Below are 18,509 nucleotides of genomic sequence, written 5' to 3'. Positions count from 1 at the left end.
TGTGGCATTCCTCTTCTGTTTTTCCACAGCATTGTGAAGCAAACCAAGTTGCTGCAAGTCCCCAACAGAAAAGTTAACATAAACAACACACTAAAAGTATTCTAGACCAGTAAAGCACTACACCCTCCCCCGCACCCTCAAATATTAACAATCTCTATGTAAACTGTCACTACTTTATAAACGAGCAAGAATTGATATGAAACACCTGAGCTTGCAAGGCAACAAGCTATGTTTTCGGAAAACTGGAATTGAGGACATGTTTAAAGATGTTTTTTAACAGTTATTATTAGTTTTCTGAAAGAGTTTTTATGATCAGCGCCAGGATACCTTTCAGGTGAAAGTAGCACTTTATAAGTGCAATTAATATTAATAATAAAAAGCAGCATTGATTTGACTGGTAACAACATCCACTGAGACATACTCGTGGTACAAACACTCTAAATAATAAATACACACATTATGGCACCTCTAGTCATCAAAGAGTCAATTTATATTAACACTCTAACCCATATAATTTGTTCTGGTACAATACTGTGAAATGTTTCCCTAAATTAACAATTACAAAATGAATAAGAACGATGCCATAATAAACCTAGCAAAAGGTGTCAGATTGACTTATCCAGACAGGCCAAGTGCTAAAACTCCTCACTAAGGTTATCAACTATAGCAACTACAAGGCTTTTGTGGCAATCACAAAGAGCAATACACCAAATGGCAAATAATTTATTTAAAAAAATAGATAATGTGCTACATAACAATGTACATGTTTGAATAAATAATTGTAAAACACTCAAAACATATCCATATTAAAATAGGATTATTCTTGGTTAAAACATATTTCGAACCGGACAATTAATTTCCCCTAGTAATCCCACATATATGTACACGTTTATACAGAACTATTTGCATTTTCAAGCCTGTGATCACATTGAACAATTAATCTGTTATAGTTTATTAAGACATGCCTTATAACTTTGACATTGTTCTTAGACTTCTAAAACCTTAGGGTTTTTGTGTGTAATTATTCAAAATCTCTCTTAGAACAGTACACAAGGAAATAAACTATTGTTAATTGCCTGCCCTGAGATTATGTGCCAGGCCTGAAGCCAATGGCACATGATAACGGGAAGAGCAATTAAGAAAAACACCGCAGCAGGGAAATACCAGACAATAATGGCAGAAGACAATCACCATGTCTGCTTCATTTCACTGCCACTAACCTAAGAATCCAGGCAGACCACAGTTGTTAGTGTCTGCACTCTAAGGGCCTTATTTAGATCTTAGAAGAGGGGAAGCCTTCGTCACAAACGATCAGGTCCGCCTTATTACGATCTCATTGTGCCCTATGGAGATGATAATGCAGCAGATGGGAAGTTCACAACGTTTATGGTGGAGATTTGCATCTGCCGAGATCTAATTCAGGTCCTAAACTTTCTGACTGGCTGAGTGAAACAGCACCCCATACCAGTTGCTAATAGAAGTTCTATATTATAAATCCCAACTCCATCAGAGATCTTGCTGAATGTCACTTAAAGCACTGGTAAGCCTTTTGATTTTCTCCTCCATTGCCTTCTTGCTATGGGCTGTTTCACGGAGAAGCTGACGCATTTCTTCTTCTACGTGGTAAACCTAGATTAAGATTGAAGTGAAATAGCATATCATTAAGGCACATCATGCTACCAGAGTCTGTTTAACTAACTTTTTCTACTTGTCTAGTCATGTTTACACAAAGGAGCGGAAAGGTAATGATAGCGTTGTATTAAAAAACTGATAACAAAGCCCCATCTCTAGCTCAAACAAGGACTCTCACGATAACAACATTCATATGTACAAACTCAGTTATTATAACTTGTTAAGGAGGCAAGAAGCAGGGACATTTCAGCTCAGTGTTTCTCAGTTAATAAGTTCCATCACACATACTGGTTTAAGTAGCCTGACCCGGCATTCCCACTCCTTTATGGGTCATTGTAGTTATTCATGCATGAACACTTCCTTAAATGATGCTTTAATGCAAATCCAAACGCACATTTCGCTGTATGGGGAGCTCCGCAGCAATTATTTTTCCAGGAGCTGCATTAGAGCACAATACAAGAAAACCTGTTAATAGCACATGAATTATACCGATGACCATGAAGAGTTGCATTGAAACAAAATGTGAAAAAATGCATGACTATGCAAACAATTACCATGACCATCGTGCATTTAGATGTGAACATATTTGGCCTTTCAAGCAACGGGCTGGCGACTCCAATCAAGAAGAGGCAGAAGGAAGCAAGGAGTCCTAGGTCTGGGGAGTGTTTCTCATCCAAACAGTGAGACAGGCATTGGCAATGCCAATACTGCATGGTAACATGCACCATTACAAGTAAATAGTATGGGATTGGAATGTATCTATGTGGAAGCAAATAACAGTAGCATGACTGGAGTGGGTTAAAAGGTCAGGTGACAGTTTCACTGCCAAGCCACACCTAAACATGCATGTACCCTCCTCCCATCTGTGCTGCTGTCAGGGAAAATACCATGAATTATCTACGTATCTAATAAACTTTAATCCAATTACAATGTCGTGTGTGTGCCCCTGAAAGTCCGAGCTCAGGCAGCTGGATAAATAAACAAAATGATCACAGCTGTGTGGAGGGCAAACATTATTTTGTGGAAGCACACAATTTCTGCCCAATCCAAACATGTACTCTTTCTTGACTTCCAACGTCAGGGCGAGGCCACAGCCCCTCTCTCGTGATGTGCACATAATTGTCTGGCGACAGCAGCTCTGTCATGCCAGACGAGAAAAAATATGAATATGCAGAAAGTAGTCTGCACAGTTAGTGAGCAAGAACTGGTAATTTAGGAAGGGAAGAGAATGTTGTGCTATTGCACTGAGTGCAAAATGCACGTATTCAAACGGGCCTAACACTAACAGGAAAATCAGATTTGCATCATTAAATACTTTGCTTTCTTGTAACTAGTTTGTGACAAATTTTGGAAAAATACACTTCAGTATTTAGGCTTCCATCCTGCAAAATGTATTGCACATTAATTGAAGGACGGAAGGAACTTTATAAATTGGTGGTGGCTCAAAATAATTAGTGGTTTGTTCTAATAAGGCAATCAACGTATGTACCATTAGCCACGAAAACGTGCTGAACGGACTAACAGACTGGCATCCACGCTGTGCTAGGCTTCACATGGTGCCTCTTGCAGGTTTGATGTGTAATTTTTCAGCCATTTAAATTGATGCGTAAAAGCCACAGTGGGGTCTGTATATTTCAAACTGTATGTTTTTTTTTTTTAATTGAATTTATTTATGCATTTTAAATGAACAAGCAACAAAGATACCTCTCAGTCCAAGCAACATTAACACAAACAAAGCCCCATCTGTATACCTCAGCAAAACGTCTCCAATAACTCACAAGAGGAACCGAGTCCCCCTCTCAGTTCAAGTGTGACAGAATCCAGCAATAATACAAACAAAACAGTCCTCGGTGAGCATAAATTAGGGGCCGCAGACAATAAATGCTATCATTCGAGGGGCAGAAAACAAATACAACCAACATAGGTATAGAAAGGCAGCCGGTAAGGGGCAAGTCATCACTAGCAGTTATCCCACAGCTCGCAGCAACACACAGGTAAGGCGACACAAAGCATTTCCCAGATGAATGGCCAATCGGAATAAGCGCATATCACTCAATAAGCAATCTCCAAATAAGAGCGCAGAGGCGCCCAAATGTCTCGTGGCCTAAAGCCCTCAGGAGCCAACTCCCAGTAGGTCGCCAGCTGCTCTCGGCAGAACGCAGCATCACGCAGCCAATCAGAGACCCGAGGAGGCCGGCGGCGTCCCCAGCAAATCGCGAATCTACGCTTAGCCAAAAGTAGCAACATGCCCACCAGTTTCCTCAGAGCCAGCGGAACTGCATCCACACTCCCCAGCAGCGCCAACACAGGAGAGGGAACCAGCTCCAAACCAGTCATCTCCCCAATTGCATGCATGACTTTAAGGCCAGAAATTGTGCACTTCCCCACATTGCCACGCCAGGTGAAAAAAGTCGGCATCCGGAGCATGACATCTTTCACAATAAGCATCCGCATGCAACCCCATAGCAGACAAGCCACGAGGAGTGTAATATAGACGCTGTAAAAATGTGAAATGAATGAGTCGCAGCCTGTAGTTTGGCGATAGTGCCCTTATCTGCGCACAGCACTTCTTCCATGCCTCATCAGAGATTTCCTCACCTACATCCGCCTCCCACTTTTCCTTAGCAGACAGTGCGAGCCCACCCCTTTGGTCCTGCATGCAGCCATACAGCTTGGTGATTAGCTTCCTAGGCGTGTACTCCACACTACCTCCAGTGCACAGCATATCAACGTGGACTTTGGAAGACCGGAGTAGCGCGCTTGGAGCAATGCACACACCCGCAACACATATAGCCGATGCAACGCACCATCAGTGCCATCACCGAGCGCCACCTCTGGGGAGATCAACCGCCCGTCCACAAACCAGTCCCCCAAAAGAGACAAGTCCGAGTCCCGAAGATAATTCCGCAGTTGCGAGTCTCGAAACAGCTTCTCATCGGCCACAGCAGCCACCACCATTGACGGCGCAAAGGGTTACGCACACCAGATGGCTTCAAACGAGCTGTCCATGCCCTGACAGTGCACGCCACTGTATCTACCCCCCTGGGTCGAGGCCGAGACAGGCTCTCAAAAACGTGTATCAAATCGTCCGGCCAGACCGCGTCACTCTCAGGGGCGAGATACGGCATGTAGCAAACAGGGCGGATCCAATAATACACAAAATGGGCTTGTGCACAGTGGTAATAAAGCTCCAGATCAGGAGCAGCGAGGCCACCTAGTTCAAACGGAAGCGTTAAATTCTCCCATGCGATTCTAGGCTGACCACCTGCCCAAACCAGCCGAATCGTGGCTGAGCGAAGGCACCTCAAGAAGCACGATGTGAGGACTAGAGGAAGATTCACAAACAAAGTATAACATTTTAGGTAGCACTACCATTTTGGCGATGGCAATTCATCCTATCAATGACAGTGGCAGGGAGCGCCACATCTCAATCCTGTCTTCCAGCCAGGACATAACTGTGCCATAATTAGCCATCCAAAGCGTTTCGACATCGCAGCTCAGCCAGACTCCCAAGTACCGCACCGGGCCGCTGGCCCACTCAATAGGATATCGGGACGAGAAGACCGGCGTCCCCGACGATAGAGGCAGCACAACAGACTTAGACCAGTTTATCGCTGTACCCGAAAATTCACCGAACCGTACAATCTCATCCAACAGAACATCTAAATTTTTACCAGGCTCCCGCACATACAGCGCAATGTCATCAGCGTACATGGAGACCAAGATGGGCCGCTGCCGAAACTGCAGCCCTCTATTGTTGTGGTGCTGGAGCAGGAAGGCCACAAGCAGCTCCATCGCTATAGTAAAGAGCAGCGGGGATAAAGGACACCCCTGTCTGGTCCCCCGAGCCACCCGAAAAGAGGCCGATATGCTTCCATTCAACCAAAGTCGAGCGACGGGCTCTGTATACAGCAAGCGAATCAACTTCACAAAACGCTCGCTCAAACCCACCCTGCCAAGGAGCGCAAATAGGTACTTCCACACCAGCGAATCAAAGTCCTTTGTAGCATCCAAAGACACAGCCGCAGCATCGTCAGCAGCAGTAATCGAGCCAACAACCGCAAAGAACGTCCGCAGATTGTGTGCAGTGGACTGTCCCGGGACAAACCCGGACTGATCCGGCAGCACCAGCCTCGTCATCAACGGCTGCAGCCGTGCTGCGATCATCTTGGCCAAAATCTTATTATCAACATTGATCTTTGAAAGCGGGCGATACTAATCACAACTATGATCGTAACTATCAGTGCCTCTCGAAGAGAGGCAGGAAGAATCCCAGTCTTCATTGCCTTTGCATAAACATCCAGCAGGTGAGGCGCAACGATATCGGAATATTCCTTATAAAACGCTGGAGTCAGGCCATCAAGGCCAGGGGACTCATCTCCAGGCAGGTCACAAATTGCAGCCTTAACCACCTCTGCCGAGAAAGGAGCGTCAAAATATGTCATATGGGCATCTTCAAACCAGAGTAAGCTAATCTCTGAGAAATAGTCCTGTACAACCTCAGCGGGCAGCTCGGCAGGTGCAGAGTACAAATCCATAAAGAACTTGGTTAATACTTTCATGACCCATTCCTTCCCTGTCACACGCTCGCCCTCCAAGCTGTCTATTTCGGAAACATAACTACTGGCCCAGGGTTTACGAATTTGCGAGCGTGCGTCCGGCCCTCTCTCCCTCTCCGTAGTGCCTCGCCCTGGCAAATCTCCCCAAAAAGCAGATTTCCCTCTCAGAAGTTTCCTCATAAAAAGAGACCATGCTTCGGAGAGCCGCCAGTGTGTCACCGGACCAATCCACCACCAACCGAGCCTCCAGTTCCGCTATTCGCGCCTCCAACTCAGCCAACTCCCGGCACAGCGTTTGCAGCACACCATGCTGTTTGGAAATGCAGCTCCTACGAATTACCACTTTAAAGGCCTCCCATAGCATTCCCGCCGAACTCACTGAACCACCATTCTCCTCAAAATAGAGGGCAACATCCCGGCGGATCTCCTCGCGAAATGCCTCGTCTCGGAGAGCCCCCTGAGGCAAACGCCATGCGAAAGCACGTTCTGGTCCACCGGGCACTGCTAACTCCAGCTTAACAGGAGAATGGTCCGACAGCGTGCGAGCCATGTGCTCCACCGACCACGTCCATAGCGCTACATCGCGCGAGCCCAGCCACTGATCAATGCAAGACCAGCTGTTATGCACATAGTTAACACACGTACCCTCTTTTGCATCTACATGCTTCACCCGCCATATATCCACCAGAGCTCCATCATCCAGGACCGCAGACCGAGCTCTAGCTGCAGCCACATGCGGCACCCTGGCCAAACTCTCCCTGTCCCGCTCCGAATCCAGGATCACAGCGCCTCCCCCCATCGACTCAACCAGCCGCCATACCTCACTGAAGAAATCCGGTTCATCCGTATTAGGACCATATAGTGACACAAGTCTGCAAGGCCTGTCCAGCAACACTCCGCTCATCAACCCATATCGTCCATTAGGATCAACTATAGTTCGCTGAGTTCGCCACTGCAGTCCCTTGCGCAGCAGAATTGCCACTCCTCTGGCATACCTCGAATACACCGCCCCATGACATTCTGCAATCCATCCAGCCTTCAAGCGATGCAGCGTATCCGCCACCAAGTGAGTTTCCTGCAGCATACATATATCTACATTCTGGCGCTTAACATACGCAGACATGAGCTGCACCTTGCGACCATCATTCAGGCCACGCACATTCCAGGTAAGACAACGGCTCAATGTCACTCCCTCCTGCGACATCGCAGCACTCCTACCAGAACACACCGCCACCCCTCCCGGCCGGCCTAGGAGACACAGACATAAAGAGTAATAAGAAGGAATCAGATAGACAAGAGACAACAAACAAATACACAAGCCCACCCTCCACCCACGCAGACCCCCCCCAACCGGGTCGAAGCAAATAACCACCCCCCCTTAACAACAAAAAACAAAGCAGTAAACCATGTCATAGTAACAAGACTCATCCAAGGGGTGAGCGGCTAGCCACCCAACCCATGCCCAACACTGGACTGGGAAGGGAAGGCATAGGGCCGAAAAGTGAATAAACATCAGGGCGGCAAACAGTACTATAACGCTGTAACCATGCAGTCAATTAATACACCAGCAGCAAGACAATTCAGTCGTTATCGCTGAGAGTCTCACGCTCCGCACCGGGTCCACCCGAGTCCACAGCCGCAGATCTTCGAGGGAGAGCCTTAACAAATTTTGCCGCCAGGTTCGGATCTGTAAAGAAGTGAAATTTCCCTCCATGCTGCACTTTCAGTTTTGCAGGGTAGATAAGGAAAAACCTGGCATCCGTCTGCCCAAGAGAGCGTTTGATCGGAAGGAAGGCCCTGCGCGCCGCCTGTACTCCTGGGGTGTAGTCCAGGAAGAAGTGCAACTCAGTATTCTAATAGATTACCGGGCTCTGCTCTCTAGCCAATCGGAGAACTGCATCCCTGTCGCGATAGTTCAATAGCCGGATAATGATAGGGCGGAGGCTGATGGCCCAGAGACCTGTGCGCCCTCTCCACCAACAGCAATCGGGAGAGCTGACCAGGAAAAAGTTCTGAGAGCATACCTTCAATAAAATCCTCCATTCTGCCCATGTTGGTGGACTCGGGAAGGCCAAGTAGTCTAACATTATTACGGCGCGAGCGAGCCTTCAAATCTTAATTTTTGTTGCGTATTACTTCCAACACCATCTCCATTTACAACAATTGTTCTCGCTCGCCCTGGCGTTGATCGTCCATTTCAGAAGTACGCGCCTCCAGCCGATCGAGTCTGGTGTTGTGATCGTCCACCCTGGTTTTGATGCGATCAAGTTGCTCTGTTAAGTGATCGAGCTTAGCATCAATACCTGTCAAACTGGTCTTCAGATCCAGAAACATGGCATTGACCGACATGTCTGACGACCCCTGCTCCGTCACCACTTCTCCCATCTGAGAGGAAGGGGCCCCCCCTTACTCCGCCCCCCATCAAAGGAGATTTTTGCCTGCCGCTGCTCCGCCTCCCCCATCTTGCAATGGTCAAGCCACTTCAGCAAGGGCAATGGTCTCCACAAGTGCATGCCTCCTCCAGCCAGCTGGACCTCCTCAGCCTAAGCCCGGCTCTGCACCACCACTAGGCCCGGCCCCGCACCAGGCCAAGCCACCCGTCCCAAAGGCAGAAAGGCCGGGCCCAGCAATGGCACAAGTCTCTACAGGTCAGCTCCACTAGGCCAGCAGGGCTCCACAGCCGGCCCCCGGAATGTCACCACCAGGTGGCCCCAGGCCCGATCCAGCCGGCACCGCCCCCTCACGGCATGCCCACCCGGGCCCCCTCCAGCACAGGGCAAGACGAGCCGCCATGCGGCCAGCGACCCCGCAGCAGTAGGGGCCCGCTAGCTCCGCAATGTACAAAGGAGCGGACCCCACGGCCACCTCAGCAGCTCACTGTGCCAGCGCACCGCAGGGGCCCAACCAACGAGCACCCAACAAGGGCGAGCAACTCCGGCAGGCCCCGTATCCACGCGGTGCCACCCAGTCCGCTAACGTCGCAGGACAGCCCGCCTCAGCCCCGGTAGCCACAAGGCCGCAGATCCCAAGAGGTCGCAGGGAGCCGCGGTCCGATTCGACCGCCGATCCGGCCCCCCGCGCATGGCTCCCAACCGCCAGCCAGCAGCAATGCCACACCAGGTGACAAACAGCGCACCGCTCCCGGCCAACCAGCCCGGCCAGGAAAGCCCGCAACAGCGCGCCGCCCGCCGTCCAGTCCAGCCCAGGCCCTCCACCTCCGCCGCCAATGTTTGCGCGAAGGAGGTCTGGGCCCTGTCTTCACCGCTGCGTCCGGCAGCACCTGCACCTCCACAGTGCCGCCCGGCCTGGAAAACTGAAAGTTCACCGCCCTATCAGGAGAAATATCAGGATGAGGCCCCAAGCTGAGTAGAGCATCACAAGGTGCCGGCCATCTTGCTGGCAGGCTAGCTCCGCCCCCCTTTCAAACTGTATGTTTAAAATGTTTCAAGCACAAAACAAAGGAATTTGGCTAGAGTCAGTCAAACATTTCTTGTGAGAGACCATTTTGATTTCCTCATATCTAATTGCAAACACTAAGATGTTCTAAAATTAAAATAAGCTAAACAAACATTAATCTGAGATTTAAACTTGTTTAAAAATAATACCTCAGTGAAAATTAGTGCACATGGTGTAGCAATGTTTACATATATTGGGAGGAGTGGAAGAAATAGCATAACGTCAACGTATTATGCATAAGTTAGTGGGTCATGGGTCCCCCTAATTACAGAGACTTCTTTTCGATAATAAAAAAGCCCTTTACCCCATCTCTCCTTGACTAGCCAGGACCTGGTGCTGTTACAAAAACCTCAGCCTTGGCTACCCCTGCCTTGCCCAATGGTGAGGAAAAGAGGAATCCTTTGCTCTTCACTCTCTAGATTTGCCTAAGCACTGGGCACAACTACATATTCAGGGACAACTCCTCTGCAATGGTGAAGGAGCATTGCCCCCCTGGCTAGCAGTCAGCCATGCACAAAGGGGCTGGGCCACTGGAAAGGGGGAGAGGGGAGGGGGAGTGGAGTGCTCCAAGTGCGCATGTGTGTTTGACTGGCCGTCTTAGGTCAAACAAACACACATACACACTTAGGTTTCTCCAACCCGGCTGTGTTGAACAGCCAGGCTGGAGAAACTGCACAGACCCCAGGGCAGGCCAAGCCGCTCAGACCAATCCTGATGCTGCTTTCATGCAAGGTTTAGCATGAGAGCAGCGCCAGGATTGATAGGGAGCCTGTGCTGGTGTCCCAGTGAATGCTGGGACACTATCTGGAGCATAGGAGCAAGGCGGCAGGAACGGCAAGTGTTTTTTAAATTTGTTGATTGTTTTCCCTGTCCCCGTTGTCTCCCCCCAACCCCCTTTACATTTAAGTCAGCCGCCGCCGTATATGTTGCTTTATAGCATTTGTATAGCAATTCGTATCCCTATGGGTTGCACTGAAGGATTTATCCATAAGGCTAGCACGCTACACTGTGTGGCTGGAAGTGTGTTGTCTTTGATTTGGGCCAATGTGACAAGTGCTTTCATGTTGTCTGTAATGCCCATGAAGCGCAATTATTGTGTTATGGAATGCAGCAACTAGCAGTGTGATGGATGAGAAAGTGTTAGATATATATGTGCATTTTGTTTAGCATGTGTAATGTTGGCAGTTCTGATTAGCTCAGCAAGTCCCTTTATTGCGCAAAGATTTCTTGAAGTGTGGAACAGTCAGTAAAGCTTAGGAAGATGACTGTAGAATATATGAGGGAGAACAGTCATTTCAGAGCTCAAGAAATCAGGAGAAGAGCTTTAAAGGCAATTATGGGCACAGCGTACGGTTTTAAATGTGATTATGTTCTGGATAGTCAAAGTTTAGCAAGAGAAGGGGTGGCAGACAAGCAAGAAGCTGAGGATATGAATCTGGTCGCTTAATTTTGGACTATCTGTCATCTATGGATTTTTTTATTGGAAATACCTAGATAAAAACAGTATAGAGTAATTGACTCTGGATCCAATAGTAGTGGCCATTGCTGATTCCTTGCCACCTGAGGAGAGAAGAATGGGCTGCAAACTCTACAAATGGAAAAAACATGCTGTAACTACAGCAGAGACATGTGCCCATTTTGAGTTTGGAGTGAAATTTGAAACCAAGTCTTAACAGTGAATTTGGGTTGAGGAAAAAGAACAAGAGTGGATGGCCAAAGTAAGGGTACCGGACTACCTGAATCAGTTTTATCCATGTTTATGTTGACCAATTTGACTCCATACATTTTTTTTATATCACACCAACAGTTAATCATAGACTCGTGAGAGGCACTGGGGCAATTTAACAGAAAAAAAGTTGTGTCATCAACATAGATGTAAAGACCACAAATAAAGATAAATATGGGTAAAGTATGGAACCTGAGGGACCCCAATGGAAAGGTATTTTTTAGTTTTGTGTATAACGGACGTCGTTTGGCAACTGTGCACAAATATGTCCTCTCAAATAGTAGAAATTACAACACTTCTGCACGCTAAGTTTAGTGCCAACCCTTCTGGGCTTGAGGAATTAAAGTGAGGGGGTCAAACTAGTTGTGTTTTCAACGTAAAACTCCCACAGGAAACTTTGACCTCCACTATAGCAAACACTATTAAACAGAATTACGGCAAACTTGGCATGAAACCAACTTCACTCAAACTTCACTCAACTGAGTTTTGTGTAAATATTTTCAGTACGGCTTTGAATGGTACACTTGAGAAAGACTTTTGTATATTTATACCAATACTTTGGAGACAGTTAGCAAATTTGAGCTAAAAATATCCACAAGCTCAAAACTGAAAAAATGAACAAAACCCGTTAGACGAGAGAGTACATTTGCCCACTGTCCACCACAGTGAGAACATTTCTATTGCAGTTTACATTACAGGACACAGGCTCAGATTTCCAATCTTGGAAAAAAGTTAAAGGGTATATAAGGGGGAATAGTGAGCATTCACTGATTCCCCAGCCCATCATTTGGTTGTCAAGTCATGCTTTACATCAATAGTTTGAGTTATGTTTTGCTCAGATAACCCCAAGTTGCGAGTTTCAAAGGTGTTGTAGTTCTATTTCATTATCATATTGTTACTTTACTCCTGTTTTTAAGGGAATTTAAGATTTAAATTAACATATTAGTCAAATTTATTAGTGAATTAACTTTTATTGCCGCCACTCCATTTATCTTTTGCTGCCCCTTTGAAGATTGGCTCCAGATTTCACATCACCACACAAAAGCAAAATCTTCTAAATAAGGGCCACATTTTCTGACCATTCATCAAATGGTACACATCTTATTAGCAATTGAACACTTCTTTTACTCCTTCTTCCCCTTCAATTCTGCCCTCTCCTTTTAACGGACCTGCATGAAAGTCTGATGGTGTTGCCCAGGAGCATCTTAACCAGCCTCCTCTTGAGGAAGGCTTTCAATGCCAATCGGACAGCCCTCAACTCCAGAAGGTTGATATGGAGCTGGGATTCCACCAGAGACCAAAGGCCTCTGATCTCCACCTCCCAGACATGGCCACCCCAAACTAGAAGCAATGCATCAGTCACCACTATCAGCTTAGGGTGGGAAAGGAAGAGGAGTCTGCCACTGAACCAATCACAGTCCAGTAACCACCATTGCAGACCTTTGCAGTCTCCTCCAAAACATGAACATGGATGAAAAGGTCCCCTTAATACAGAGCCCACTAAAACTTGATACTATTGCAAAGCCCGGATATGCTACCTGGCGTGCTCGACCAGCAGGATGGAAGGGATCATCAATCCAGGCAGCCTCAGAGACAATCCCACTGAAATCCAGGACCGAAGCTCAAAGACTGCAATCACAGACTGAATGTCCTGGACTCTGTTTTCCAGGGGAAAGACATTAAACCGACCTTGTCCAGAATGGCTCTGATGAAGGTTAGTGTCTAAGGAGTCAGGTGTGACTTTAGCATGTAGGCAGCGAACCCCAAAGATAACAGGAGGTTTGTTGTAGTCTGAAAGTGGCTGACTACCTGGGGTGAGCACGCCTTCAACCAACAGTCGCTGAGGTAGGGGAAGACTGGCGACACTGATGTCAATGGCCTGCTCGATGGAGTTGGTGGTGTCCAAGCCACAACAAATTATAACTTGGCTCTGTTATGACCACCGTGCTATGTGGCTTAGGCAAGGACAGGTTGGAGATCTTCAGGAACAGCTTAAATGACTTGAGTCACCGAATTCAAAGGGCATGAGAATAGCACCATAGCAGGCAGTCAGCATTTAATGATCAAAGCGCCAAATTGGTGGCCGAAAATCAGCTTTTCCCCAACGCCTCCAGCCATTTTGACTATCTAGGGAAGTAGACAGCAATGTGTTGGATTAACTCATGCTACAAGACGCTAGCACCATCACGCTTTAAGGAGATGTTGAGATAAAAATGCCGGGTTGCCTAGGGCAGGGCGGTGAAGTTGTGCATTCTGGAGGTAGTCTGAGCATGGTTAGGCCCATGACCCCAGTGACACTGTCATTGCCCAGTCTGGAGCAACTTGGATAACTGCTTTCATCTTCTTAACCTTTACCTAAACCACAGGAATCATCTGTGGAACTGCAAAACGGGAATGTTGAAAGAGGCATCCTGCAGATCCAATGCCACAAGCTAGTCTCCTGAATCTAGAACAGATAGGGTAAGCATCTTTGAACGAAATGGCCTCTCTGCAGGGTCACCCCCAAACTTTTTTTGCCTTCCTCCTCTTCTTTTTATGACCTCAGTTTTGCTGGCTTTAGGACTCTGGTCACTTTACCACTGCTAACCAGTGCTAAAGTGCATGTGCTCTCTCCCTAAAAACATGGTAACATTGGCTCATACCCAATTGGCATATTTAATTTACTTGTAAGTCCCTAGTAATGTGTACTACATGTGCCCAGGGCCTGTACACTGAATGCTACTAAGGGGTCTGCAGCACTGGTTGTGCCACCCACATAAGTAGCCCCTTAAACATGTCTCAGACCTGCCATTGCAAAGCCTGAGTGTGCAGTTTCACTGCCACTTCAACTTGGCATTTAAAAGTACTGGCCAAGCCTTAAACTCCCCTTTTTCTACATGTAAGGCACCCCTAAGGTAGGCCCTAGGTAACCCATAGGGCAGGGTGCTATGTAGGTAAAAGGCAGGACATGTACATGTGTGTTTTATATGTCCTGGTAGTGTAAAACTCCTAAATTTGTTTTCCAATATGGTGAGGCCGGCTCCTTTCATAGGCTAGCATTAGGGCTACACTCAAACACGGTTTGAGTGGTAGATTCTGATCAGAAAGGGGTAAGCAGGTCATACTGGGTATGGCCAGAATGGCAATACAAAATCCTGCTTATTGGTTAAGTTGAATTTTATATTACTATTTTAGAAATGCCACTTTTAGAAAGTGAGCATTTCTCTGCACTTAAAATCTATCTGTGCCTTAGAGCCTGGCTCCAATCCACATCTGGCTGGGCTGGTTGACAGCTACCTTGGGCATTTCACCCAGACAGCCACAAACACAGGATACTCCGTCACACCTGCACTCATCTGCATACTGAATGGGTCTTACTGGCTGGGAGGGTGGAGGGCCTGACACTTTAATTTAAAGACTAGTGGCCTGCCCTCACACAATGGACTACCAAACCCCTTACTGGGACCCTGGTAGACAGACCTGTACTGAAAGGGGACATTGTGCACTTCAAACCCACTCTTTGAAGACCTCCCTCACTTCAAAGGCATTTTGGGGTATGTAAACTGGGTCTCTGACCTCACCAAATCAGACACTTCTGGACCTGAACCTACAACCTGTCAAGAGGAACTGCCTGGCTGCCCAAATGACTCACCTGGACTGCTTTGCTGTGAAGGACTGCCGCCTTGCTGTTTCCCTGCTGCCTTGCCGGCCTCTGACTTTGCTGAGAAGTGCTCTCCAAGGGTTTGGATTCAGCTTGCCTCCTGTTTCTGAAGTCTCAGGGCCAAAAAGACTTCAACTCTTCAAGAAACTCCTTGTGTGCCAAGAATTGCCGCACAGCCTGCTGGAAACGATGCACAGCCTGCCGTGCGAAGAGAAAATCGCCGCACAGCCGAACCGGAACGACACAGTCTGACTTCCCGAGTGAAGAATCAACGCAGTGTCTGCCGTGCGACAGAAAATCAGATGCATCGCCTACCGGATCGACGCAATGCCTGTGACTTCGCCCTGCACACCCAGGATTTCCACGCATTGTCTCTAGGCGTCAAAGAGAAATCCGCATCACAATGAGGAACCAAGACTGCTGGCTGGAAATACACACAAAGCCCCATGCAGCATGTAATGAAACAACGCGTCTGTGCCTCACCAGAAATTCTGACGCACAACTATTTTTCCCACGCATCTCCTCTTTTGCAGTCTCAGTGCGTGTAATTTTTTACGCAAACCAGGTACTTTGTGAAACCAAGAGACAACTGTTGATTTCTAAGATTTAAGACTCTTTTTAATCTTGCAAAATTGATGTCTCAACCTGTGCTTACTGAATCTTTATAATTTTGACCTTAATTTAATCAGATAAATATCTTCCATTTTTCTAAACTTATGTGGTGCATTTTTGTGGTGTTTTCACTGTGTTACTGTATGACTTATTACACAAATACTTTACACATTGCCTTCTAAGGTAAGCCTGACTGCTCAGTGCCAAGCTACCAGAGGGTGGGCACAGGATAATTTGGATTGTGTGTGACTTACCCTGATTAGGATTGTGGTCCCTACTTGGACAAGGGTGTATACCTCTGCCAACTAGGGACGCCATTTCTAACAAACTTGAACTTGTCCTTCCTGAGGAAGAATTTCTGAGGGCCAAGATCAAGGATAGGACATAGGCCTCCGTTCTTCTTCTGCACCAGGAAGCAAACAAAGTAACAACCAATCCAGACTTCTGATGCTGGCACCCTGTCTATAGCTCTCTTGTCCAAGAGGGCCTGAGCCTCCACATGCTGAATGGACAAATCACCCTCCAAGAGGCATTGTGATGTAGGAGGCATTTCTGGAGAGGAAAGTGAGGATGTCTCCATGTTGAACGACGTGGAACACCCATCGACCGATGGCCACACATGGAGGTAAAAGGTGATCTGACCTGCCAGGAGACTGTGCACGGCCAGGGGCAAATCATAGTGGTTTTGCAGCTAGGGGATGGAAATGGGGATTGGGTAGTTTGCTGACCCTGCCAGCCAGACCCCTGACCTTTGCCTAGAAAGGCCTGGAAGGTCTGCTTTTCAGAACTAAGGCTTGATGTGGTCTCTTCTGCAACCCTCCTTTGAAGCCTCAAAAAGGACGAAATAGTTGCTGGCACTGCCGCAGAGGCACTGCCAGTCCAAGGGAGTGTGCTGTTGCTTTCCTCTGCTTGCAACACTCCAAGGCAGAGTCCGCGTCATCTCCAGGAGACATGTGCCTTCAAATGGCATGTCCACCTGGGACTGTTGCACGTCCCTCTAGAACGCTGTGGAGCAAATCCAAGCATGGCACCGAAGCACCACAATGGTCCCAACTACTATACCCAAGCAGTCTGTAGTATCTAGGCCCAAGTGTATAACATTTTGTTGAGTCTAGACCATCATATATGATTTTTTTGAAGGTCCTGTCTGAAGCCACCCGGGACTGGTGCAAAGATTTCCACCAATACATTTGAATCATATCCCGGGACACATCTGGCAATGCTGGCAGAGGACAACATATGTTTGGCAAACGTCTTGAAGAGTTTCGACTACTATCTGGCAAGGTGGCCAGAAACACATTGTAGTTGAGAACAATGGTAGAGGCCTGAACCATAAGACTCTGGTGTGAGGTGTTGCAGGAGAAAGGTTGGGTCTACATGGGTGGGTCTGTATCTACTGCCCTCTGCCTAAAAACTGGTAGTCAAGATCCTGGCTTCACCCAGGTGCCCAGCAGTGTGTCAGTTAAGGCCTCGTTAAACAGCAGGAGGGGTTCCTGTGAGGTCTCCACAGGCTGCAGGGCCTCTGTTATGACGTTTGTCTTGACTTCTGCTGCTCTCTGACTGTTGTGCAGGAGGCAGAATCCTCAGTCAATGGGCCAGGGTTTGGGTGATTGGATGCTAGTGTCAGGGGAGGCTATACAAGCCACTGGCATCTTGAAGGCCCAAAAATCAATTTTTACCATGATAAACCTGTGAATTATTGTCATTATCGGGGTTAGGCAGTCTACAGTGTAAAGAAAGTGTCTCCAAATCTAAATAAGCTAAGAGGCGAGGAGGTGCGACGGATTCACTTCTATGTCAGAGAAGACTACTGACTTCCCCTCAGGTGTAGGTGCCTGCATCGATGTTGTGGTGTCAGTCATGGAGCCTTAAGGAGTATTGGGCTTGGTGCCGGCCCCAGAGTTGGGGTTGACCCCGGAACAAGGTCGAGGGGCACACCCAGAGTTGGGAAGGATCTGCTTCCTTAAAAGTGGCTGGGGGGCCCCTAGGGTCCGTATGCCTCAAAGGTGCTCCAGAGGGATCTGGTTGGATACTGAACAACTGTAGCATGGGCTCACCGACAGTCTGTATTTGCTGTGGCGTCGCTTATGGACTACACTGGAGTGCCATGCGACTCCGCATGGCAGAGTGAAAAAGAGCTGTGTTTTGACTTTTCATGTTTCTTCTTTTTAGACTTACCTGAAGATCTTGATCCAGAGAAGAGCACTTACAAGAATGACTCTGGAAATCAGAACGTCTGCCTCCTCAACTTTCGGTGCTGTTGAGCAACATTCTAGAAGGCCTTCTGGTTCATTGGAGCGTATTTGTTGCATGGCGCATCTGTGTGAAGAGACAGAACTTGTGGTGGGAGATGTAACAGACATTTGTTTCTGTTTATCAATAGAAGGTTTGAACCCTGTTCGTTTTTGGGGCCGTTTTTTTTTTTAGACATAAGGCATGTCCCTTGCACAATGGAAAAAAGTTAGACAATATCTGTCAAGCCTGACAGAATCTTGAGGGCATGAGCTCCAGATCGCTGTCAAAGTGTGGCAAGAAAGAAACCAATGTCAGTGCGTGGAGGTGGAGATTATGTAGGGCCACCTACCAACATGCAATGGAATTTTTGAAGAAAATCATCTGGATTTAGTCTGGCACTTGGGGGTATGTTACACGGTGAGGAATTTATAGTTAGAAGTATCCATCAGAAAGTGCATATCGAAAACAAATTTCAGTAATGGCTTACAATGGTTATTACTAAACCTATAAAAAAAAAAAAAAAAATTTATAAATCAAGATCTTATGTGCCGTAATAACAATCAGGCATTATATGAGAAATGAAACATTTAGCTTCTAAACCTAATTAACAATTCTCATAATTTCCTTTTACTGACCTTACAACTTCTGA

General features: G+C 47.2%; 1 protein-coding gene across 1 annotated transcript in view; it reads right to left on the bottom strand.

The window, feature by feature from the left end:
* Nucleotides 1-452: 452 nt before the first annotated feature.
* The window catches only part of LRRCC1 (leucine rich repeat and coiled-coil centrosomal protein 1), a 297,998-nt gene continuing 279,941 nt past the window's right edge, over nt 453-18,509 (bottom strand). The window contains exon 19 of the mRNA XM_069220424.1: nt 453-1,629. Coding sequence (XP_069076525.1) covers nt 1,507-1,629 — 123 coding nt within the window. The 3' untranslated portion in view covers nt 453-1,506. The remainder of the gene's footprint in view (nt 1,630-18,509) is intronic.

The sequence above is a fragment of the Pleurodeles waltl genome, chromosome 2_2 (assembly GCF_031143425.1).
Source record: "Pleurodeles waltl isolate 20211129_DDA chromosome 2_2, aPleWal1.hap1.20221129, whole genome shotgun sequence".
NCBI lineage: Eukaryota > Metazoa > Chordata > Amphibia > Caudata > Salamandridae > Pleurodeles > Pleurodeles waltl.
This window is presented reverse-complemented; position numbering and strand designations above follow the sequence as displayed.